General features: G+C 37.3%; 1 protein-coding gene across 5 annotated transcripts in view; it reads right to left on the bottom strand.

Annotated features, from left to right (window-relative positions):
• Positions 1-27,662, bottom strand: part of FAM120C (family with sequence similarity 120 member C) — a 162,732-nt gene that overhangs the window by 132,555 nt on the left and 2,515 nt on the right. For all 5 annotated transcript variants that reach the window (XR_013374848.1, XM_077888784.1, XM_077888785.1 and 2 more), the window contains exons 2-3: positions 5,066-5,312; positions 3,504-3,586 (exon numbers count right to left, since the gene is read on the bottom strand). Coding sequence is in view for 4 of the 5 variants with exons in the window: in XM_077888784.1 (XP_077744910.1) it covers positions 3,504-3,586; positions 5,066-5,312 (330 nt within the window). In the remaining variant the exon portion in view is untranslated. The remainder of the gene's footprint in view (positions 1-3,503; positions 3,587-5,065; positions 5,313-27,662) is intronic.

Here is a 27,662-nt window from a genome sequence, read left to right as displayed (position 1 = left end):
GTGACCCAAAATTTTTGGGATGCAGCAAAAATGGTTCTAAGAGAGAAGTTTCTAACAATTCAGGCCTACCTCTAAAAGCAAGTCTCAAACAAACAACCTAACTACATACCTAAAGGAGCTAGAAAAAGAACAAAGAAAACTCAACCCAGCAGAAAGAAGGAAATAAGAAAGACTACAGAAGAAACAAATGACATAGAAATTTAAAAAACAATAGAACAGATAAATGAAACCAGAAGCTGGTTCTTTGTAAAGGTCAACAAAATTGAAAAAAACTCTAGCAAGACACATTAAACAAAAGAGAGAGGACCACAAAAAAAAATCAGTAATGAGAGAGGAGAAATTACAACCAACACCACAGAACTTCAAACAACTGTTAACAGAATATAATGAAAACATATATGCCAACAAATTGGACAACCCAGAAAGAAATAAATTCCTCGAAAAGTATAACCTACCAAAAAGTAGAAAATTTAAACTATCAATTAACAGCAATGAAATTCAATCACTAATCAAAAAACTCCCCCACCCTAAAAAAAGTCTAGGACCAAACCGCTTTACGTTCGAATTGTACCAAAGATTTAAGAAGAGTTAATACCTATTGTTCTCAAACTATTTCAAAAAATAAAAGAGGAAGGACATCTTCCAAATTCATTCCATCAGGCTAGTATCATCTTGATACCAAAACCAGATAAAGACATCACAAAGAGAGAATTACAGGCCAATATCTCTCATGAATATAGATGCAAAAATCCTCAACAAAATATTAGCAAATCGAATACAACAATGTATTAAAGAAATCATTCACCAGGATCAAGTGGGATTTATTCCTGGGATGCAAGAGTGGTTCAATATTTGCAAAAACAATCAATGTGATACATCACATCAATTAAGAGAAAGGATCAAAACCATATGATCATTTTAATAGATGCAGAAAAAGCATTTGACAAAGTACAACATCATTCATGATAAAAACCTTTTGCAAAGTAGGTCTAGAGGAAACATACCCTCAACATAATAAAGGCCTTATATGAAAAAGCCACAGTGAACATCATACTCAATGGAGAAAAACTGAGCTTTTCCTGTAAGGTCAGGAACAAGATAAGGATGTCAACTCTCACCACTTTTATTCAACATAGTACTGGAAGTCCTACCCACAGCCATTAAACAACATAAAGAAATAAAAGGTATCCAAATTGGTAAGGAAGAAGCAAAACTCTCACTATTGCAGATGACATGATATTGTATATAGAAAACCCTAAAGACTCCACCAGAAACCTACTGGAACTCATTAATGAATTTAGTAAACTCTCAGGATACAAAATCAATGTACAGAGATCTGTTATGTTCCTATACACCAATAATGAAACAGCAGAAAGTGAAATTAAGAAAACAATCTCACTTATAATTGTGCCAGAAACAAAAAAAATATCTACGAATAAGTTCTCTGAAGACTATAAAATACTGATGAAAGAAATTCAAGCTGATGCAAAGATATTTCATGCTCATGGGTTGGAAGAACAAATATTGTTAAAATTTTTCTACACTACACTTTTTCTATACTACCCAAAGCAATCTATACATTTAATGCAATCCCTATCAAAATACCGAAAGCATTTGTCACAGAACTAGAACAATGAATGCTAGTATTTGTATGGTACCATGAAAGACCTCCAATAGCCAAAGCTATCTTGAAAAAGTAAAACAAAACTGGAGGTATCAGAATTCCAGATATCAATTTATATTACAAAGCAGTAGTAATTAAAACGGTATGGTAAACTAGTATAAAAATAGACAAATAGATCAATAGACTAGATCAGAAAACCCAGAAATAAACATACAATTGTATGTTCAATTAAACTTTGACAAAGAAGGAATGAATATACAACAGGAAAAAGTCTCTTTGACAAATGGTGCTGGGAAAACTGGACAGCTGCATGAAAAAGAATGAAACTGGCCCACTTTTTTACACCATACACAAAAATAAACTCAAAATAGATTAAAGACTTAAATGTGAGACCTGAAACCATAAAAATCCTTGAAGAGGTCACAGGCAGTACTCCTCAACAATGGCTGTAACAACATTTTTCTAGACATGACTCCTGAGGCAAGAGAAACAAAAGTAAAAAAACTACTGAGACTATAAGATAAAAAATTTCTGGGACGCCTGAGTGGCTCAGCAGTTGAATGCCTGCCTTTGGCCCTGGGCATGATCCTAGAGTCCCAGGATTGAGTCCCACATCAGGCTCCCTGCATGGAGCCTGCTTCTTTCTCTGCCTGTGTCTCTGCCTCTCTCTCTCTATGTGTCTCTCATGAATAAATAAATAAAACCTTAAAAGAAAACAAAATAAAAAGTTTCTGTGTAGCAAAGGAAAACAATCAACAAATCGAAAAGGCAACCTACTGAGTGGAAGAAGATATTTGCAAATGGCATGTAAAATAAAGGGTTTGTATCCAAAATATACGAAGAACTGATACAATGCAACACCCATAAAAACAATAATCCATTTAAAAATGGGCAGAAGGTGAACAGACATTTCTCCGTAAAAGACATACACACAGCCAATAGATGCATGGAAAGGGGCTCAACATGGCTCATCATCAGGGAATTGCAAATCAAAACTAATGAGGTATCACCTCACACCTGTCAGAATGGCTAAAGTCAAAGACACAAGAAACAAGTGTTGGTAAGGATATGGAGAAAAAGGAACCCTTATGTACTGTGGGTGGGAATGCCGCTTTGAAGCCACTGTGGAAAACAGTATGGATGTTCCTCAGAAAGTTAAATAGAAGTGCCTTACAATCCAATAATGGCACTGCTGGGTATTTACATAAAGAATACAAAAACACAAATCAAAGGGATACATACACCCCTATGTTTAAGGCAGCATTATTTTCAATAGCCAAGCATGGAAGCAGCCCAAGTGTCCACTGATAGATGAAAGATAAAGAAGTAGTATATATATACAATGGAATGTTATTCCAATAAAAAGGGATGAAATCTTGCCATTTGCAATGACATGGATGGATCTAGAGAATGTAATGCTAAGTGAAATAATTCAGTCAGGAAATATATGGTTCCACTCATATGTGGAATTTAAGAAAGATAAAAAACAAAGGGAAAAAAAGAGACAAACCAAGAAACAGACTCTTAACTGTAGAGAACAGATGGTTACTAGAGGCAGGGATGGGTATGGAGATGGGTTAAATAGGTGATGATGATTAAGAAGTGCACTTGTCCTGATGAGCACTTGATGATGTATGCAATTGTTGAATCACTATATTGTATACCCGAAACTAATATAACACTGTATGTTAACTATACTGGAATTAACATAAAAACTTAATAAAAAAAGATATTAAGGGTATTGATCATAATTATAATTTTCTGCATTTAAAATATTTTAAGCCTAATGAAAGGTAATTACTCTATCAAAACGCCAATGGAAAAAAAACCCCAATATCCCCTAGACATGGATGCATAAGCAGGAAATGGGGCACTTTACCTTAAGTGATGCAAGGGGATGTTCTGGTCCCAAGAGGCTCCAGTGAAAAGCAGCCAGGTCCTCGTCTGGGAGAATGTGGTTACCTATAAAGTACATTTTATCATTTTTTGACTGTACAAATGTTTTCATAGAGCCTTCAGGCCATGAAAGGACTTCTGGGAAAGAAAATAATCAAATAATTCACACAGGTGTAGGTTCTCAATGTAATATCTATAGTATCTATGTGTTGATTACCTACTTTGTATCACCTACATTTTATGTTTTATCATTGTAATAATCACACATAGTAGTATTATTATCCCCATCTTACAGATAAGGAAAGTGAGGTTCAAACAAGTTTGGTGACTTAGCCCAAAGTAGCTTGGTTAATAAGTGCCCCCACCAGGATAAGAAGCAGACTCCAAAGCCCATGCTATTATCTATCACCTAGTCATTCTGCCTTTTATAATAGCAGCCACAATTACAGACTGCTTAGTAAGTGCTGGGCATTTTATATCTCATTTAATTTTGTCAATAACACAATGAAGTGTACTATTCCATTTCACACATGAGGAAATTGAAACCAGGGAGTTATAACTTCAGGGATTTGTCATAGGCCTAATTCTAAAACCTGTACTGACTCCTTTAGATGAGCCAAAACCAAATCCTTTGGGATTTTAAGCAGAGGTTACACCTGACACAATATATTAACCTTCATGCTGTCAGTACTTGGAAAGCCACCTGAAAACATAGTCAACTCTCAAGATATTCGGGTGGCTCAGTTGGTTAAGCATCCAACCCTTGGTTTCAGCTCAGATCATGATCTCAGGGTCCTGGGATCAAGTCCTGGGTTGGGCTCTGCACTCAGCAGGGAGTCTAATTTAAGAGTCTCTCTCTCCTCCTCTACTACCACTCCCCCCACTCACATTTTCCCTCTATCTCAAATAAGTAAATAAGTCTTTAGGAAAACATAACTCTCTGCAATTTACTTTTAGATGTATATTTAAAAGATAAATTGATGGATGGCTAGAATGGACAAGATATATGATAAAGCAAATATGGGAAAATGTTAAGGGAAGAATATAGGAGGTAGATGTAGGATTTATAGGATTTTCACTACCAAATTCTTTCAATTTTGCTGTGTGTTTGGAAATTATCATAATAAAATGTTAGCAAAACAGAAAGAGAAAAACGTATACAACAATTTGTGTTCTTGATCTAAATTGAGACAGCAGGAAAGAAATGCAAATGCTCTGAAGGGGGAGCCAAAGCTATTTAGAGTTATTAAAATGTTTGGCCTAAGACAGTACTCTACATAAAATAGTTATGGAATATAACAAAAAAAAAGTCTTACAAAAATCAAAATAATTTTCTAGGATCCGGTGTTAAATTCATAAGACAAACATGCTGAGTTTCCAGTAAGAATTCCAAAAGCCTGCTGAATTTTCCCCAGCATAGTGTTGGCATGTGGACTTTAAAAGGATAAATTCAATAATGATAGGCTAAATTGCTCTGGTCTTCATGTCTTAACATTGGAAGAGGAAACTTTACCAATCACTGGAATCTGTTCTTTGGATACCTACCTAGCAAAGCAGCAAATATGGGAAAATTCATCCGCTTCAAGCCCAGCTGCTTGGCTACCTCCTGCATCAGGAACTGATTGGTAGTAAGATTCTTCCCATTCCAGCTCAGCTTCAGAGCATGGGAACTGTAGTAAGAAGGAATATTGTAGAGAGCATACTCGGAGTCATGGGCAAGAAGGCCATGGAAGCCATTTTCCCTGAAAAAAGCCACCACTTCCAAATGGTGGTCTTCAAGGCTCTGAAAGACCTAAGAAGGAAGAAGAAAGGAACATGTAATGCAACAGAAACTGACTATATTTGGTTAGAAGTTCAGAAGGTTAGTAACTAAATGTTATAGTTGAAATTTAAGATCACACATGGCTGAACACATTACTCTATAAAAAAAAGTCTCTCCTAGTTTCAAACTTGATTATTCCTACTATAAACAAACACAGTATTATCTATGTATTCATTGAAATGCCCAGTCCTTTCATGAAACTGTGGTGTAAGGCTCTTCAAGAGAATACAGAAATTAACATGGTATATATTACTTAAGTTTCCACTTCAACAGTAACAGAGATATCTGGGATCCCTGGGTGGCTTAGCGGTTTAGCACCTGCCTTTGTCCCAGGGCGGGATCCTGGAGTCCCAGGATCAAGTCCCACGTCGGGTTCCCTGCATGGGGCCTGCTTCTCCCTCCTCCTGTGTCTCTGCCTCTCTCTCTCTCTCTCTCTCTCTCTCATAAATAAATAAATAAACAAACAATTAAATAATTTAAAAAATAACAGAGATATCTTTGTTAGAAATATAATAAAACTATTATTTATTGCTCAGCACCTTCTATATTCCACATATACTTTATATACATTATCTCATTGTCAGAACAACTATGAGCAAGGTATATATGGATGAAAAAACTTACATGTGGAAATAGACAAAGAAAGGTTAAATAACATAGTCAGAATCTGATTTTAAGTTAATCTAATGTCTTTTTTTCCTCTACCTAACACCTTTTAAAAAATCTTTGCTTGTGGGCATCTGGGTGGCTCAGTTGGTTAAGCCTCTGACTCTTGGTTTTGGCTCAGGTAATCATCTCATGGGTTGTGGTATCTAGCCCCAGGTTGGGCTACATGCTCAGCAGGGATTCTACTTGAAGCATCTCTCCCTCTGCCCCTCCTCCAAATCACGTGTGCTGTGCTGAGTCTAAAATAAATAAATCTTTAAAACCTATCTATTCATGAGACACACAGAGAGAGGCAGAGACATAGGCAGAGGAAGAAGCAGGCTCCCTGTGTGAAGCCAGATATGGGACTCGATCCCAGATCCCAGAATCGTGCCGTGAGCCTAAGGCAGACACTCAACTGCTGAGCCACCCAGGCATCCCTTAGGGACATTTTAGACCACAGAGCACCCAAACAGGGCACTTCCAGCAGGAAGACATCAGAAACTTCACCCTATTTTAGGATTGGGAAAACTAAGACTATGAGACATTGGCTGCTCCTAAAGCTGCATAATGTTTATGAGTGTACACGAGATTCAAACCCAGGCTGTTCTGACTCCAGAATGCACTATTTCTATTGTACCAGGCTTCTTCCTGGAGAGCAGCATTTTTTATGTAATAGAAACAGACCTTTAAGTGTCCTTCCTGTGTATGCCTCTATCGCTGCACTTAGAGCATCCTGAAATAATCTGCATACTGGTTTTATGGTGCTAACTTCCTTGACTGTGGAGACTTTATCTATTCCTGGCTCCAACATGAAACTTGGAACAGAGTAATATGAATAATAACTAATAGATCCTGAACATATATTATGTGCTAAGCAATGTCCTAAGTACTCTGCATTCATTAAATCATTTAATATTCAATCTTAGAAGGCCATAACTATTATTATTATCATCCCCATTTTTACATTGCTACTCCTAAGGTCACATGGCTGGAAGGAACAAAGCCTAGATTTTGGCTCTAGAGCCTGTGGACCTATATATTTTTGTTGAACTCAACTGACCTTTTATTTCATTTAAATTATAAAAAATGGTAGTTTTCTGGAATCTGACAAGAATTTCAATGCATTAAGCTTCTGTTAGGCTAAAAAGGGTCTAGGCACAGTAGATAGTTATGTCACACATTAAGTCCACAAGGGGAGGGAAACTGATAAATAGATAGCAAAGAAATATGTGTATATGTTTGTTTTCCAAGTAGGAGAACCAAAAATCTTTACTTTGTACTGCAACATATTTACACATAGAGTTATGTTGTTGTTTTTTACCTAGAGTTATGTTTAACTCCAATTGGGTCAGGGTAGTAGTAGTTTTATGCTGCCCCCTGGTGATAGTTTCTTCCAGCATACCTCTCATACAAGTCACTCCTAGAGCATCTATTTGTACAAAGCATAGTGCTAAGTATACTTTCCCTCTTATCACAATCAGACCATGTAGATGTTATAAGCCGCTTCTTACAGATGAGGAAACTGAGGCTCAGAGAAGCAAGGTGCCATGCTCAAGGCCACAGAGCATCCCAAATAACCATCAACAGAAAAAATGGTTAAATAAAATGTGGAATAACCAGAAGAGGCAATGTAATTTAGCTATAAAAAGGAATGAAGCACTGATTCATTCTACAACATAAACAAACTTAAAAACACTACAGAGTGCAAGAAGCCAGACACAAAGGCCACATATTATATGATTCCTTTTATATGAATTTTCCAGAATAGGAAAATCCATTGAGATGGAAAAATAGATTAGTGGTTTCTAGAGACTAGGGGAAAAGGGAAATGAATGACTGCTAGAAGGTAGTGGGTTTCCTTTTAGGGTGTTAAAAATGTTCTGGAATTAGTGATCACAGTTGCACAACTCTGAATACAATTTAATTATACACTTAAAATGGTTATTTTTGGTGTAGCTGGATGGCTCAGTCGGTTGAGTGGCCAACTCTTGATTTCAGCTCAGTCATGACCTCAGGGTTTTGGGATCAAGCCCTGTGTCAGCGACTACACTCAGCAGGGGGTCTGCTTGAAGATTCCCTCTCCCTCTGACCCTCCCCCCACTCACATGCATATTCTAAATAAATAAATCTTTTATGTGACTAAAAAAACAAACCACATAAAATTTATCATCTTAACCATTTTTAAGTGTATAGCTCAGTAGTGTTAGGTTTACCGTTGTTGTGTGTTGTTAGGCACACCGTTGTGAAACAGATCTCCAGAACTTTTCAATCTTGCAAATCTGAAACTCTAAACCCCTTAAACAACTCTGTTTCTCCCTCTCCCCAGCTCCTGGAAACCACTGTTCTACTTTCTGTTTTTTTTTCTACTTTCTGTTTTTATCAATTTGACTACTTTAGATACCTCATATAAGTGGAATCATACAGTATTTATCTTTTCTATGACTAACTCATTTCACTTAACATAATATCCTCAAGGTTCATTCACATTGTAGCATGTGACAGGATTTCCTTCCTTTTTAAGGCTGATGAATATTCCATTCTATGTGCATACCACAATTTCTTCATCTGTTCATCAGTGGACTTATGGGCTGCTTCCACTTCTTGGCTTTTATGACTAGCACTACTATAAACATAGATGTGAAAATAATCTCCTCAAAAACCTGTTTTCAGTTCTTTTGGGTAAATACTCAGAAGTGGAATTGCTGAATCACACAGTAGTTTCATTTTTAATTTTTAAAAAGAACCTCCCTATTGTTTTCCATAGAGGTTGCTCCGTTTTATATTCCCACAAACAATCTACAAGGTTCTAGCTTCTCCACAAATTCACCAACACTTGTTCTTTTCTTTCTTTTTTATAGTAGCCATTCTAATAAGTATGAGGTGATATCTCATTGTTGTTTTCATTTGTATTTCTCTGATAATTAGTGATGTTGAACATCTTTTCATATGATTGTTGGTCATTTCTGGCATACTTTCAAGAAAATTCCAGATATCAAACACCTATAAATACTTCATTATCTGTAACAGATAGAGTTTAAAAATAACAAAGCTATCATTTCACCAAAGTTAATAGTTTCTTAATACCTTAATATCCAATCCCTACTCTATTTTCCAAGATTACTTTAAAAATGTCTTTTGAGTTTATTTGTTCAAATTAGGATCCAAATAGGGTACCCATGCTTCATTTGACATGGCTCCTAAGTACCTTAATTTATTTATTTTTTTTTAATTTTTTTTAATTTTTATTTATTTATGATAGTCACAGAGAGAGAGAGAGAGGCAGAGACACAGGCAGAGGGAGAAGCAGGCTCCATGCACCGGGAGCCCGACGTGGGATTCGATCCCGGGTGTCCAGGATCGCGCCCTGGGCCAAAGGCAGGCGCCAAACCACTGCGCCACCCAGGGATCCCAGTACCTTAATTTATAACAGCTGCCCTTGCCTTTATTAAATGCCATTTATTTGTTCAAAAACCATCACTCATATTTCAAATTACAAAGGTAATATGGATTACTCAACAGATGGTGTTGGGATAACTGGACATTCATTTGAGAACAGTAGGATAACCATAAAAATAACAGAAGACTTCATGGGGATTTTTGAAAATAATTTCAGAGTGGGGAAAGTTTATGTATAAGAGAAAACCCAGTAACAGTAAAGAGAAAGATAAATCCTCTTGACTAAATAAAAACAAAACACTTCTGTTTGGGAAAAGCCAAGGTAAGTAAACTCAAAAGACAAATGACAAACTGCAAAAAAATCTGCAACTCATAGTATAAAGGGCCAATTTCTCTAACGGAAAAGGATAAAACTTGACAAGAAAATAGTTCACAAAAAAGGTAGACAGATTGTAAGCATGTAAGATGGTGATCAAACTCACTTGTGATAAGAAGTGAAAATTGAAACACTACTGAAAGATGGTATTTCAACTATAACATCACCAAATGTTATACTGGTAAAGGAAACAGGCACATACAAATATTGAAAGTAGGCATGAAAATCATACAATCTCTAGGGAGAAAAATTTGGCAAGATCTGTCAAAACTACAAATACACATACCTTTTGACTCAGTAATTTTGCTTCTATGGATTCATCTTTTAGATACGTAAAGCACTTGGAACAACACAAATGCGTAAGTATAAGCAACAGCATTGCAACTGTACAAGTATTCATTGTAGCATTACTGTAATAGCTGAAAACTGGAAAAAAATCTAATTACCTGCCCATCAATAAGGGACTGGTTATATAAATGATAACATATACATACAATGGAATAGAGTGGAACCATAAAAAACAAGGACCAAACTCTTACATACTCACATGGAAAAATCAGCATGATGTGGCAAATAAAAAAGCAATGTACAAATTATGTATGGTATACTTCCACTTTTTGAAAGGTATATTTATGGTGTGTGTGTGTCTGTGTAACAAATAGTTATAAGTATTTGGTTTCATATGCATAATAACTTTGGAATAATATACAACTAACTGATAATATTGGTCAACTCTAGGGAAAGGAATCTAGTAACTAGGGACAGGAGTGGAAGGGAGATTTTCTTTTATCATATATCCTATTGTACCTTTTGAATTTTTATAATATGAATTGCAATACTTAATTGAAAAGATAAATTACAACTGAATAAAAGTAGAATATACTCCAGGTAAAAAAAAATCAAAGAATACAGAAAGCTGTATGGTGGAAAGTAATATAGGCATGCCTCAGATATTATAGGTTCAGTTCCAGAGCACTTCAATAAAGTATCTCAATAAGGCAGGCAAATGAACTTTTGGTTTCCTAGTGTATATAAAAGTTATGTACTATACTGTAGTCTATTAAGTGTGCAATAGCATTATGTGCAAAAGTACATCCCTTAGTTTAAAAATACTTTATTGCTAAAAAACACTAACAATTATCTGAGCTTTCAGCAAGTCAATCATTTTGGTGGTACAGGGTTTTGCCTCGATGTTGATGGCTGCTGGCTGAACAGGGTGGTGGATGCTGAAGCTGGGGTGGCTGTGGCAATTTCTTAAGACAATAAAGAAGTCTGCCACATTGATTGATTCTTCCTTTCAGGAATGATTTCTCTGTGGCACCTGGTGCCATTTGATAGCATTTTACCCACAGTAAAACTTCTTTCAAAAGTGGAGTCAATTCCTTAAATCCTGCCACTGTTTATCAACTAAGTTCATATAATATTCTAAACTGTTTAATGTCATTCCAACAAGCTTCACAGCATCATCACCAGAAGCAGATTCCATCTCAAGAAATTATTTTCTTTGCTTATCCATCCATAAAAGGGAACTCCTCACCCATTAATTTTATCATGAGATTATGGCAATTCAAGGTTCTACCTCCAATTTCAGTTCTCTTGCTATTTCTACCACATCTGCAAGTACTTCCTCTGTTGGTCTTGAAGACCTCAAAGTCATCTATGAGGACTGGAATCAACTTCTAAATTCTCATTAATGTTGATATGTTGACTTCTTCCCATGAATCATGAATGCTCTTAATGGCATCTAGAAGTCAATTCTTTCCAGAAGATTTTCAATTTACTCTGCTCAGATCCATCAGAAGAATCACTATCTATGGCAGCTACAGCCTTACAAAATTTCTTAAATAAGGTTTGAAAATTGAAATTACTCCTTGATTCATGGGCTGCAGAATGGGTGTTATGTTAGGAAGCATGGAAACAGCATTCATCTCGTGTATCAGAGCTCTTAGGTAACCAGGTGTACTGTCAATGAACAATCATATTTTGAAAAGATTCTTTTTCTGAGCAATAGGTCTCAATTATGGGCTTAAAATACTCAGTAAACCATGTTGTAAACAGATGTGCTGTCATCTAGGTTTTGTTTTTCCATTTATAGAGCACAGGCAGAGTAGATTTAGCATAATTCTTAAGGGCCCTAGGATTTTCAGAACAGTAAATAAGCACTGGCTTCACCTTAAAGTTACCAGCTGCATTTGCCCCTAACAAGGGTTAGCCTGTTTTGAAGATGTGAATCCAGGCACTGACTTCTCTTCTCTAGCTATGAAAGTCCTAGATGGCATCTTTTTCCAATAGAAGGCCATTTCATGTACGTGGGAAATCTGTTTAGTGCAGCCTCCGTCATGAATTATCTTACCTAGATATTCTTGATGACTTGCTGCAGCTTTTACATCAGCACTTGTTGCTTTATCATGCACTTTTATGTTCTAGAGATGGATTCTTTCCTTAAATGTTATGAACCAACCTCTGCTAGCTTCAAACTTTTCTTCTGCAGCTTCCTAGAATTAAGGAGAGTTAGGGCCTTGCTCTGGATTAGGCTTTGGTTTAAGGGAATGTTGTAGCTGGCTTGATCCAGATCACTCAGACTTTCTCTATATCAGTGATAGGGCTGTTTCACTTATAGTTCATGTATTCAATAGAGTAGCATTTTTAATTTCCTTCAAGAATGTTTCCTTTGCATTCACAACATGGTTATCTTTTGGGCACAAGAAGTCTAGCTTTCAGCCTATCTCAGCTTTCCATATGCCTTACTAAGTTTAATCATTTCTTGCCTCTAATTTAAAGTGAGAGACTGTGCCTCTTCCTTTTATTTGAATACCTGAGGCCATACTAGGGCTATTAATTGGTCTAATTTTAATATTCTTATGTCTTGGGGAATAGGGAAGCTAAATGGCTGGCTAGTGAAATAGAACACAAACAAAATTTATTAAGTTCGCCATTTTATATCGGTGAGGTTTGTGGCACCCCAAAACAAGGACTATAGTAACATCAAAGATCTCTTGGGCAGTCCCGGTGGCTCACTGGTTTAGCACCGCCTTCAGCCCGGGGTGTGATCCTGGAGAACCGGGATGAGTCCTGCGTTGGGCTCCCTGTACAGAGCCTGCTTCTCCCTCGGCCTTTCTCTCTCTCTCTGTCATGAATACATAATAAAATGTGTTTTTTTAAAGATCTCTTGATTACAAATCACCATAACAAATATATTAATGAGGATCACCTGGGTGGCTCAGCAGTTGAGTTTCTGCCTTTAGCTCAGGGTGTGATCCTGGGAATTCTGGGATTAAGTTCAGCATCTAGCTCCCCGTGGGAAGTGTGCTTCTCCCTCTGCCTATGTCTCTGCCTCTCTGTGTCTCTCATGAATAAATAAATAAAATCTTTAAAATATATATATTAATGAGAAAGTCTGAAATATTATGAGAATTACCAAAATGTGACGCAGAAACAGGAAGTGAATAAATGCTGTTGGAAAAATGGCACCACAGACTTGATGCAGGGTTGTCAGAAATCTCCAATTCGTAAAAAATGCAGTATCTGTGAAATGCAATAAAGCAAAGGGCAATAGAATGAGGTATGCCTGTAGTCCTGTCATCCCCATTCCTTGAAGTTACTCCTATTTCAGGTCTCTCCTCTGAGGAGTAGGTCTAGGGGTAGGCTGGGAATATATTTTCTTAAACCATTTATTGAGGTATCACTGACCTACTAAAAGCTGTACATAATTCATGTATACAATTTTAATTTAGAGATAAGAATCATCACCACAGTCTATGCCATAAACATATCCATGTCCTCCAAAAGTTTCCTCCTGCCCTCTTATTTTTTTGTAATAAAAGCAACCTAACATAAGAGCTACTCTCCTAGCAAAGTTGTAAGTACACGATATAGTATTGTTAATCACAGGAACTATGCTGTGCAGGTCTCTAGGACTCATTTGTCTTGTATAACCAAAACTTTGTACCCTTTGACTAATACTTCCCCAATATTTCCTCCTCATAGCTCTTGGCCACCACCATTCTACTCTCTGCTTCTAAGTGACAATTTTAGATTCCTCATTAAGCGGGATCATGAAGTATTTTTCCTTCTGTGTCTTGCTTATTTCACTTAGCATAATGTCCTCCAGGTTCATCCATGTTGTCCTAAATGTCAGGATTTCCTTTTTAAGGCTGAATACTATTCTAATTGTATGTATATACCATATTTTCTTTATTCATTCATCCAACAATGGACACTTAGGTTGTTTTTAAGAACACCAACTGATTGTCACAATGAGGCAAGTTTAAAAAACAGTGCTCTCTAGTCAGATCACACAGCATGGCAATGAAATCCTGACCAGGGCAAGGAAGAAGCCTTCTAGCCACAAGACCCCTCAGAATAGCTGAGTAGCCCGGCCCCATTTCCATGTATGATGACTACTATCCTCTGTAAGCAGAATGACTTCCAGTCCCTGGCTCAAATCAATTCAGTTCAGTTGTTTACCTTCTAATTTTTCAGGAGACTAAAATTATTTAGGTGAGCTTAAACAACATACCCAAACAACTAAATGGAAAAGCAGCACATTTGAGCCTCAAACAAAGTAAGAGGTGAAATTCTTAACTGCCTACAGCTTTTAATTGCTATCTCACTGTTCAGTACAACAAATATGAATTGAGGGGCCTTCTAAGTGCCAGGATGCAGAAAGCACAGAGTAAGACACTTAATATACCATAAGTTATAACCACAGGGTGCCATGGAAACATAAAGGAAAGGCACCTAACCAGTCAATAGGGCAATGCTTTCTACAGGAAGCAACACTTATTTATAAAACCCAGGGGAAAACAGCTCTCTGAGGAAAGTTTAACGTCTCATTTCCAATCACCAATAGACAAAAGCAGTGGCTTTTAAATTGTGCTTCCCAAACAAGTATTTGGGTAGATGGAGAATTGGACAAAACAATCAGACAGGAAAGGTACTCCTACTTTCTATTCAATCTGAGCTCATATTCTCCATCTTACCTATTTTATATTTTGGCTCTTTCAGAAATATTTTATTGAATATCTGCTACTAAAAACAGCTAGAAGTATTTATCACTAGAATGCCATCTCCATGAGGGCCAAGATTTCTTGGTCCACTTTGCTTACTGCTGGATTGTCAGTGCACTAAATAATTGCAGAGTAGGAAACCAATGAGCCATTTTGACTCTCAACAAATATTTACTGAACCAGGCACTGATACATGTCAGGCATTGATCTAAGTGTGGAAATACAGTAGTGACCAAGAGCCCCAAATTCCTATTCTCATGGTGCTGACATTCTAGTGATTAATACTTCATGATAGGCACTGGGCTAAGTATTTTAAGATGTATTTCATTTACCTTTCTAGCTCTGTGAAATGGGTATCACTTCCTTCTTTTTTAATAGAAAAATTTAAATAGTTTGCTTCAAATCACACAGCTAGCCACATGGCAGAACTTGAATTTGAACCTAGTTAGGTCTATCTTCAAAATAATGTTCTTTCCATTGAGTATATTATTTATCAAATAAAGGCAACTGGAAAACTGACCATTCACTAACTTCAGGTCAATTCATAAAGTAATACAAAGAGCATGGGGCCATAAAGAATAACTAACTAGATTGTGAGCCTGTTAGTTGCTGTGATTATATTATATCCATTAGGTTCCCTAGAAGCCTGCCTGGACTATAGAAAGAGCTTAATCCAGAAGCAACACTACTTTCTGACCTCGTCAATACTTCCTCCAACTCATCCCAAATTCTCTTGGATTACTAGCCTCACTCCCATCTACCATGTTACATACACCAAACTAGTGGCAGAGCTCTGTAGTCTACCTCCTCCATTTGTTCTCACTCCCAAAGCAAAAAGATATCAGAGATGACAAGGAAGCATCACTTTATAAGAAAAGTCAAAGGGAGGAGTGGATTATGTATAGGTCTGCTTTAGCAATAGAAATATAGATGGTTTGTAGTTCAGGTGCAAGCCCTTTGTGCCTTGAAGTCTAACTACTGAAAAGGTGAAGACCAAAACTGTTGAAACAACGTTTCATCACTACACACTGTGTAGCCCAACAACTATTAAGAGACCAAACTATAAAGATGAATCTGAAGAATAATATAGAATCCAAAAGTAAGAATAGCAGCAATAAAAAAATCATAGCCAATTCAAGCCAACATCAACAAAGTGGTCTTCTCTCCGGACTGTAGGAATCTCAACGATCTACACACATGCATTGTAGAGTCTTTGCCATTAAATATCTCCATCAGGATGGAGGTAGAATACCAATCCAGTGTTTAGTAAAGGTTATTAGTAAAGGTGCTAATTTTCATTTGCAAATACCCAATTTTAGTAACCTTAATTACTATTATGCTGCTACTAATTACTATTAGATTTTTTAAAATCTGGTGTGGCTCATAAGGGGGCTAGAGACTCTACTTTGAGAATAACCTTTATCATCAGAAGATACAGTAGGCATTTCAGTTATCTAGTGGAAATATGTTTAAACTCCAGTGATGGGTAAGTCATGGGAAGTCACTTAGCTTCTCCATCTATAAAATGGAGATTTTGCTAATTCCTTATTGTAAGACTTACAAATTACTTACATGCAGGCTCTGAAAAGGTGGTTATGAAATAAATTATAGCCTGTTTATTTTGTAGATATGAAGTCTATAGTATGTACTACTCTCTAGGTCATCGGAAATCATTTGAGACAAGTAGATACCAGTATAGATGCCTCTTCTGCCCAAAGCAAATTTTCAGGATTGAAAAATCAGAAAGCCTGATACAAGGTATCCTTAGGAATAAGAGAAGAACAAGAGTCTAAGGTAGCCTTTGGGTTACCTAGGAAAGGAAGACAGGAACTGCAGAGGACAAAGACGGTGAGAAATTTCTAAGAGTCCTTGAACCAAAGGTTGTAAATGCATTCAAGGGCTGGGTTAAGAAAATCAACTGCCAGAAATGTAATTTTTAAACTAAACCATGCTGTGGGTCTTAATGATATAAACATGCAAGATATTGGGGTTTACATTTTAAAAATTCAAAAATTAATAACACAAAAATAGAAAAAGTTCATCATTACATTTGTGTATGTGATTTATTCCCCTTTAACTTGGAACAGGAAGTCTGAGGTGTTTCTTACGTGCCAAGAAGTCAATATTAGGTCTTATATTTTTGGGTTAGGATGTTCAGTAAAGAATTTAGCCTTTGGCCCTTTCATTGGGAATGATAATTTTATCCTATTTCACAATGGAAAATAGTTGTTTAGAAATTTAGGCATTTCTTAACAGACATTTTGCACAGTGGTGTGTGTGTGTGTGTGTGTGTGTGTGTGTGTGTGTATATATATATATATATATATATATATATATATAGTAACAACTCCCAAGATATTTGTAGAATTCTGGTGTTCCAATAATAGCATGCTTCATTTTCAGTACCATAGCATAGTAATTCAGTATCTCCACTGTAGCTCCTCCTTCATGCCATAAACCTTAATTGAGAAAGACTAACTGAACAGTATTAGTTCCTTTTCATAAAATAAAAGACCAGAGAGCCTTTCCCGGAATGTAACAGACAATTTCACAATTTTGGGGATGTAGTTCAGGCCATTACTTTCATTTCTTGGAATTCAATTTCAGCACAGGAAAGTAAGTCAGTTTATCACCTGCCAAATGAGTTTCCCAAAGGCATAATTTTGCTAGGAATGAGCAAATACAACCATACATTTGTGAAGCTATTTTAGAATAAACCTCCTTTTATTCAGAGTGCTTGGATGAGTTGCAATGTCAACCAAACAGGTCAAATAACTTTATTTCAATCTTTGCTAGTGCATCAAATGCCCTTTGGACACCAAATAAGTCCCCCCTCCTTCTTTTTTTTTTTTCAGTGTCTTTGATACCATGCCTCAACTAGGCCAAACTATAGAAACTATAGTTTTATATAACATGCATCTAATAAATCAAAGTGTTCAACTGTGTTTGGTGTAAACCACAATGTTAATCACTAGTTCCTGACATGATTCATTTTGAACATTTTTGCACAAAAACTAAATCCCTAAGAAGTGACACGATGAAAATCTTTAAGTCCTTATGAAGTGTTTCTGCTTCAAATTGAAGTATTCTGAGTCCAAGATTAACATTACTGCAGAAGCACCATCTGTAGTCATGATTTTGACCGATCTATAAAAATTTTAAAGTTTTCCTCAACGCACAAAATCCAGGTATTTCTGAATGTCACAGGCTCCAAGTCCAAAAAAAACTAGATTCCACCAAAATACTTAACACATGAATTTTATCTAGGTGCAGTTGTTCTCAAACTTTAGGGTGTATCAGAATCAGCTAGAGAGCTTGCCAAAACATATTGACAAGTCCCATATCCAGTTTCTGACTCAGTAGGTCTGGACTAGGGCCTGACAATCTACATTTCTTTTTTTTAATTTTTATTTATTTATGATAGTCACACAGAGAGAGAGAGAGGCAGAGACACAGGAAGAGGGAGAAGCAGGCTCCATGCACCGGGAGCCCGACGTGGGATTCGATCCCGGGTCTCCAGGATCGCGCCCTGGGCCAAAGGCAGGCGCTAAACCGCTGCGCCACCCAGGGATCCCCCAATCTACATTTCTTTCTTTTTTTTAAGATTTTATTTATTTATTCATGATAGTCACACACAGAGAGAGAGAGGCAGAGACATAGGCAGAGGGAGAAGCAGGCTCCATGCAGGGAGCCCGATGTGGGATTCGATCCTGGGTCTCCAGGATCACGCCCTGGGCCAAAGGCAGGCGCCAAACTGCTGCGCTACCCAGGGATCCCCCAATCTACATTTCAAACAAGTTTCCAGGTGATATAGTACTGTTGGTCAGAGACCATACTTTGAAAACTACTGGCTAGGCACATAGCTAAGTGTATAGTTATTTGGGTAGTGTTTAGATCTCTTGTAACCAGCTGCAATCTAAAACTTCACAAATAAATTCTTGACCCAATTTGTCCCAAAAATGTTCAGCCACCAATCTTTAACAACCTGAGAACAGTATTTCCTACCTTTACAAATGCTTATGATATAATTTCTGCTGTGCTCAACAGACACTCTTTTCTTAAACACCAACTAAGAAAGACTTTCAAGCCCTGGCAAATTCTTTAACTATATAAATGCATTTCATAACAATATCGTTTGTTCTGTCTGTATTCCAAAACACAGCCTATTAAAATTCCAAGCCCTCTTAAAAGTTTTTTGTTTCAGCACTCCTTTTTTTATACTGGTCATATTTCTTACAATGGTTTATTTTAAAATGATGTCTTAAACTGCAGTATTTCAACATACATATTTTATTTAGATATAGAGGAATACTCATCACTTTCACCAAGAAATACGCTCTCTCCAACTTTCCTTTAAATATGTGAACTTCAGTTGATATTGCCAGCTTTTTGATTTGAGAGACAGAGGGAGAGAGAAATGACAATGCCCCAAACCCCATGACTGCTTCTTGCCTTACTTACATCGTAAAATGTATGTAGATTTAAGTGTATTCTTTGTGCTATGAGAATAACCAGAAGATGGACTAGTCTATTCTTACAGTTCTGGTTCAGGTGCCTTGGCTGTGCTAAGAATTGTTCAATAGACCAAATTTAAGCCTTACATACTGACCTTATATAAAGACTTATCTGTAGAAACTGCCCTCTTTATAGACATGCCTGCCTATGTGTGAACTGGCAAGAGGAAGTTTTCCAAAGATGAAAGATCTTGGTTAAGAATTTTAAGTATATCTTAGTGTTTCAAAAATGTCATTAGTTATCTAACAAAACAACTGTTCAGTCTTTCAACCAAAGCTTTTTGCACACTTGCTATGTGCCCAAATACTGTGTTAAGGAGATGGAAAGATGAATAAAATATGGTCCCTTCCATCAAGTCACTTGCATATAACAGATAATCACAAGATATTATAGTATAAGCCAATGGAAGTATGTAAAGAGTATTATGGAAACACAGGAGAGACTGAAATTCATATAAACTAACAGACATGTATATAAAGTATGTTTCACATACATTATATACAGTAGCTCTCTGGACTGTCCTGGGAAACATGGTATTATTTCCTTGTCCATTTTATAAATGAAGGTCTTCAAAATGAAATAATAAATTACCCAATATCCAACTACTGACCTGAATCCAAGTCTTTAGACTTCAACTCATTTGCTCTTTTCACTACAGCACAAAAACCCCTTGTCATTGAATTAAAAATTATAATTTTTTAAATATGTGACCTTCTTGTATAATTTTTTGTCACTTTTCATAGATGTGAGTACAAGAAATAGTTCATGCTTATCAAAACTACTACAAAAAAGTACAACAATCAATGGTGTTTTCAATTTCTACTTCTATATAACAAATTACCCCAAAAACAGTGGCTTAAAAAAACATTTAATTATCTCATAATATTTTTGGGCATGGCTTAACTGGGTCCTCTGGCTCAGGCTGCAATCTGGGTATTAGCCAGGGCTACAGTCATCTCAAGGCTCAAGTGGAGTAGGATCCACTTCCAAGCTCACTCTTTTGGCTGTTGGCAGGATTCTGTTCCTTGTGGGTTGTTGGGTTGAAGGGCCTCGGTTCCTCACTGGCTGTTAGTTGGAAGCTGCCCTCAGTTTGTCAGGTGGGCCTCTCCAGAGGGCAGCTCACGACATGGCAGCTTGTTTCATCAGAGTGATCAAGCAAGAACCAGAGAAAGAGTGCAAACAAGATGGAAGTCACAGTTTTTTATAATCTAATCTTGAAAGTGACATCTGATCACTTTGTTATAGTCTGTTCATTAGAAACAAGTAACTACGTCCAGCCCACAGACAAGGGATGGGGGGAGATTACACAAGAGTGTGAATACCGAAGGCAGGGATCATTGGGAGCCATTGTTAGAAGACGGCTATCACGAATGGCAAGAGGCACTTGGTCACTGTGTCAGGGAGACATCATGGAATGGTAGAGATTCAATAAATGAAGCCCATGTGGCTCAGCAAAAGGGGGCAGTATTGCCAAAGGATCTAATATTTCACAAGTGGTTGGAAAGTCAGACTTTTTGGTAATATTTCACAATTTTTAAAATGCTGGCAACAAATTCATATTTTTCAAAGAAAAAATACATTCATATAATGCAAGTTAAGCAATAGAGGGAAGTGAAAAATCATTCAACTAGATGATGCCTTAATATTCAGTCCAAATCTGCTGTCTGATGTCAGACTCTGATAAACGCTCCTGGTCAGTAGAAAATCAATGAAGTTCTTTTTTAAAAATGTGTGGGCTTATGGGCTGCCAGTTTGCTATCCTGGCCATTACCTTTGCAATTTCCTTCACAGTATAGGTAAAAGGGCAAGGTTTTGGTGTCTGGTATGCAAATCCTAGTTCTGCTACTTCCACTGACCATGTCCTTAGGCTTCTGACAAGGGTTAGAAAAATGATCCTCAGGGCTCTTACTGTATTTTTGTACTTGTCTCCCCTATCAGACAACAAGGTCCTGGAGAGAGAGCATCCCCCTGACATTAACACTCCCTTATCAACTGCTTCATTTTCCTCGATAGCACTTATATACCATCTAAAACACTACATAGTTTTGTCTTTTTATCTTGTTTATTGTCCGTTCTCCCCACTAGAATATAAAGTTCATAAGATCAGAAATCTGTTTTGTTCACTACTTTATCTTCACAATCTTGAATTGTGTCTGGCATACAGTAGGAGCCCAATAAATATTTATTGAATGAATGAATTCCACTGTTCATAGTACTTAGTATATAGGGTCTGGCAAAAGGAGATGCTCAAAAAATGTTACTTGAATTGAAAATCATTCACTAAGACAAACATGAAATGAGGCCAAAGAATAGCAGGCAGATCATGAAGACCCTGTATGCCACGCCATATTAATCTTAAAGCATGAGAGTGAAATGATCTATGTTCAACCTACTTGGCATACAAGATATTTTGTTCAAAGTAATAGTTGCTGGCATTTATGCAGCACTTACTATGTGCCATGTAATATTTTAAGCACTTGCATTAAATCATTTAAGGCTCACAACAAAGTGTGTGATGCAGGTATAATTACTACCCTCATCTTCCAGATAAAGAAACTGAGGCACAGATAGGTTAACTTGCCTGTTTACATAGCTAGTAGGTAGGAGAACAAGGATTTAAACCCAGGCAATCTGGCTCCAAGATCTTAGCCATTATGCTACACTAATTATAAGAAAAATGTTCTGGAAAAAGTTTAAAATGCAACTATATTGTTTTATAATATGCTAAAGATAAAGGATTTTGGTGTCAAATATATTTAGGTTTGTATCTTGGCTCAACCACATTCTAGCAGTGCAACCTCAGGCCAGTGGCTATGCTGAGTCTGTTTTTATTTTAGCCATAAAAAATGGGAGATTAATACATATCCTGAGGATAGTTATGAGGATTAAATGGCATAATGAATCTATGTAAGATACTCAGCCCATGTGGTAGCTATTATTACCACAACCAAGAGGGGATTTATTCTATAAATACATTGCTAGGCAGCTACCAAACTTACTTAACAGCTCTGAAATTCCATTTGGAATTTAAGTTGATTTACATGGAATTAATATATAACATTATAAAACACAGGCTCTAAACTCTTCCTTATCTGACCTTTAAAGCTCCCCAGTTAGTCAATCAACCAATCTCTCTCTCCCAACAACCATAATTGTATACAATGTGTCAAGCCCTAGAAGCAAATCCCTGCGCTCTTGGAATTCAATTAAAAGAGGATTATACACAAACTTCATCTTATAAAATAAATAACTTCTTAAGATGTAATGTACAGCATGGGAAATAAAGAGAACTAAAATGAAGTGATACGAAAATACTATGAAAGAGAATAAATGAGAGGTAATTAAAGAGCATTTGAGTAGCACATCATTCAGGCTGGCTGGAAAAGATTCATAGTGATAACTTTTGAGCAACATGTAGTAATTTGCTATGCCAAGAGTGAGAGTAACATAGGCAAAGCACTAGATGAGAATACTCTGTAAGCCTAGGGAACTAAAAATTCAGGATGGTTGAGACATACCAATGGTTGGAACAGGTGTGGGCAGAGTAAGCACCAAGTAACCCTGGAGAGTTTGGGATCAGACTGTAAAAGGCAACTGCAATGCTGAAAAGTCTGGTCTTGGGAGGGTAGGCAGAAAGTAGCCAGTCGGTATGTTTGGGCACACAATGAAGTCAGCTTTGGTCTTTAGGATGGTATCCCGGATGGCAATGTGTAAGATGGATTACAGCCCAGAAGTGGTAAAGGGAAAAGTGAAGATATTTTCATGGTTAACATAAGAAATGATGGCAGCTTGAACTAAGGCAATGGGGGTGGGAATAGCTGAACTCAGAAGACATTTTTGAGGTAGAAGTGAGAGGACTAGGTAACCAAGTGGATATGACAGTGGATATGACAGGAGAGTGAAGAATTAAGGACTCCAGTATCTCTGGCTTGAAATAGATAAAAGACAATGTTCAAAGAAAAAGTGAATACTGGAAATAGAACAAGTTTTGGGAGAAGATAATGAGTTACATCTTGAATATTATTAAGGTTAAGTGACCTATAAGACATTAGTAGTAGAACTGAAAAGATATGTCAAAAGCTCATGAGAGGGCAGGCCGGGTGGTTCAGCAGTTTAGCGCCTGCCTTCCACCCAGTGCGTGATCCTGGAGACCCAGGATAGAGTCCCACATCCGGCTCCCTGCATGGAGCCTGCTTCTCCCTCTGCCTGTGTCTCTGCCTCTCTCTCTCTCTGCCTCTCTCTCTCTCTGTGTGTGTGTCTCTCTCATGAATAAATAAATAAAATCTTAAAAAAAAGCTCATGAGACAGGTTGAGGGTAGGGAAAGAGCTATAGGAATCATCAGAATATAGTTAATATTTAATGCCATAATAATGGTAAGATTGCTCAGGAAGTGAATATAGAATAAAATGACTAGGACAGAAGCTTTGAGAGAACCAAAGCTTAAGGAAGCAGGCAGAGAAGAGTAACTTAGGAAAGGAGAAAGAAATAGAGAATTACAAAGAGAATCAGAAGTGAGTAGCATTATGAAATCCAAGGAAGGCAATTCAAGGAATGCATGGCTCAATAGTGTTAATTATTTCAAAGAGGACCAAGAAAGGGTAAGAGTGGAAATGGATGTGGCAGCTTGAGAATGGTGACATCAGATATCAAGTGACAACAGGCTAGGGAATGGGAATTAATAGTCTTCTTTGTTCATGATTAATGGCTAAAAGGGAAGAATGGGATAAGGATCATGACTTAAGGGAATAACAAAGTAAAGGCAAAGTTTTTGTTGTTTAAAGGTTATTTGTTTATGTTGTAAGTGCAAGAAACCAGAGGGAGAGACTGAAAATGCAAAAAAAGAGATTGGTATGACTTACTCATTTGGCACTTAGCTTACACATGTGCTTTACATTGGTAGTAATGTACATTTAGCAATGCTGGAACAAACTAAGTGCTCAACAAGTTGACTTATTATTGTTTTTCTTCTTGTATTTATGCATATTATCTGGCCAATAAAAGTGTACAATCTTACGCAGGAATATACAAAAAGAAGGAAATAGTGTGGTAGAAATGTGGAAAGGGACTATGAGCAACACAGACTCAGAACAAGGATTTTTACCCAGCATGTAATACTGTACAGACCAAAAAAAATCATCCCACCTCTTTGTACCTCAGTTATTCAACTGTTAAATGGGGAAGAATACTGTGCATTCTTGCAAGCTTGTGAGGAATAAATGAGATATATAAAAAGCACTTTATGTACAACTTGGAACTCAAGAAGTAGTAATAATTATTACTAATAATAATATTATTAGTAATAATTATTATTATTAGAAGCATTTTTCTGGGGCATCTGGGTGGCTCAGCTCTTGAGCATCTGCCTTTGGCTCAGGTCATGATCCCGGGGTCCTGGGATCGAGTCCCACATCAGGCTCCCCGCAGGAAGTCTGCTTCTCCCTCTCTGTGTCTCTCATGAATAAATAAAAACCTTAAAAAAAATCATTTTTCCTACCATTAGGGACCTAAGAAGTATCATCAGGATGTGTCTATGACTGAGGATAAATAAATAACCCAGAACCATAGCAGCCATTGCTATACCGTATGCTATACAAAAGCATAAAAAGACACCAGCTCTTGGTCAGACTTTTCAAAACTTGGATTGTTCACCTACCACCAATATGATTTCTGCCACATCCAAGTACTGCAACTTAATACTTTTCTTTAAACCAACTAATTTTTCTTTAATTGGTCCCATTCTAAAGAATTAACTGTGAAGAGGTGCGTTTGATGTGTTTTCTTTTTTTCTAATATATATTAACCATTAAAACAAAGCAATCATCCCCAGAGCCACCCCCATGTCATCTCCCAGACTACATTCTAAAACTGCTTTTGGCTGCTCGACTTTTGAGACCCTTAGGAAGAGATCAGGCTAGCAATTTGTCAGTTTACTTAATTTTCCTGCTATTGACAATTACCACTTATAAAGGTTTGCAGAACATACCAATGAAACCAAACAAATGACAAAATTCAAGCCAACAATATACATTGACTCGTTTAATGGGAAGTCTCAAACTGTCTAAAGCTAAACAGCCCAGCAATTTATCTTTTATTTAATCACTCCACCTTTATTTTCTCTGTTACAAATGAAAATGAGATTAGGAGGGCGGCCGTGGCTCAGTGGTTTAGCACTGCCTTCAGCCCAGGGCCTGATCCTGGAGACCTGGGATCGAATCCCATGTTTGGCTGCCTGCGTGGATGGAGCCTGCTCCTCCCTCTGCCTGTGTCTCTGCCTCTGCCTCTCTCTGTCTCTGTCTCTCTGTCTCTCATAAATAAATAAAAAAATCGATATGAAAATGAGATTAGGGATCCCTGGGTGGCGCAGCGGTTTGGCGCCTGCCTTTGGCCCAGGGCGCGATCCTGGAGACCTGGGATTGAATCCCACATCGGGCATCCCGGTGCATGGAGCCTGCTTATCCCTCTGCCTATGTCTCTGCCTCTCTCTCTCTCTCTCTCTATCATAAATAAATGAAAATTGAAAAAAAAAATTAAAAAAAAAAACGAAAAAAAAAAAAAAGAAAATGAGATTAGGAATAAAGACCCATTTTGTGGTCTAGGCTGAAGAATAAAACCAAGGGGAGGAGAAATACAGTAGTAAGTTTTGTTCTGAAGCACTAGCAGTTCAGTCAAAAGAAACGGGACCCATACAGATCATCCAAGTGAAAAACTGCTATCTTAAAGACAGTGGAACACACTCCTCTATAAAGGCAAACCATGATCAGTTATTAACCAATAACTTTTAAGTCTGTACTATAAACCAGGAAGGAAGTTCTCCATCACTCCAACAACAAAAATCACCAACCAGAACCAGAAAAGAGAACTTCATTCATTGTAACAACTACAGATACCTTACTACATGTGACTTTGGAGCCAGTTTTAAATCCACTAGATTGAGCCACACTACACACTTTTTAAAAGTTACTCTTATAAACCACTCTCTTAGAATTCCTAAGAGAATGTATCCTAAACCTAAAATATACAAGACATTATGGAGAATATGAAAAGATGAAAGAATTTGTTTACAATCTAGCATAGGGAACAAGATTTATATATTCCCCAAATGGTAGTTCTCAGGACTGAAGAGGACTTTTGGGAATTTTTCCCCAATATCCTATTATGAAAAACTTCAAACATATGGCAAAGTTGAAATTTTGCAGTGAGATTCCTCCATTTTCACTAGCCTTATCAATCCATTTATCTAATCTATCTTATTAGAATGAACTGCTGGGATTTTAAAAATTAAATAATGTGCGATAGAGAATTTTGGTAGGCCATATTAAGGCTGCTTCTCAAAACTTTTGATTGATGGGATGCATGAACAAAAAGTCTGGAAACCACAAATCCACACTTAGTGTTTAGCTCTCTTGCCAACCTACAATCAAAATCCATTCAGATCTCATGGCTGGCCATTTTAGGTCTCCACACCTTTGTCCACTACCCAAACTATCCTTCCCAGCCCTCTTCATGGCTAAGCACCAAACCGTGAAGCCTCTCCCAACTTTTAAACACTCACTCAGAATTAACCATGCCCCCTGTAAGGGCCATATTTTTCATCATTTGCAATTAGCTCACAGTATCATATCTGCAACTTGGTTTTGTCTTTTACTAAACTGACCTCCTTAAGTATAAGGATTCCTTTTTTTTTTTAACCTCTTAACCCCTGGCAACAGGCATAGTACCTAGTCTACAGCAAGCAATAAATGAAATAAATTAATGACCCAGACCTGTCTTTATCCAGAACCAGGAAAGATTTTAGGTGAGTAGGGGGAATGATCTAATCACATTGGCACTTTAGAAAGATTCATCTTAGAGCACCATTGTTAAGAGCATGAGCTCTGGAGCCAGACTGCCTGGGCATTAACCTCAAAATCTCAGCTCTGCCATTTTTTTAAAATTTATTATTTATGATAGTCACAGAGAGAGGCAGAGACATAGGCAGAGGGAGAAGCAGGCTCCATGCACCGGGAGCCCGACGTGGGATTCGATCCCGGGTCTCCAGGATCGTGCCCTGGGCCAAAGGCAGGCGCCAAACCGCTGCGCCACCCAGGGATCCCTCAGCTCTGCCATTTATTGCTTGGTGACTTTGGGCAACTTTCTAAACCTCCTGTGCCTCAGTTTCCACATTTGGATAACAGGGATAATACTGCTTCACAGGTTATTGTGAGGATCAAATGAAAGAAATTTTGTTGTTACAGCACATAGATTAGCACCTGGCACAAAATAAGCATTCCATCAGTCATTGTCACCAGCAACCAGGTTAATAATGCCACTGAGTTAAAAAGTCCTTAAAGCTCGAGTGGTAGCAATGAAAACAAAATGGAAAGAACTGTCATGAA

This window comes from Canis aureus, chromosome X (genome assembly GCF_053574225.1).
Source record: "Canis aureus isolate CA01 chromosome X, VMU_Caureus_v.1.0, whole genome shotgun sequence".
Taxonomy (NCBI): Eukaryota; Metazoa; Chordata; class Mammalia; order Carnivora; family Canidae; genus Canis; species Canis aureus.
Note: the sequence above shows the minus strand (reverse complement) of the source record. Positions and strands in the feature narration are given on the sequence as shown.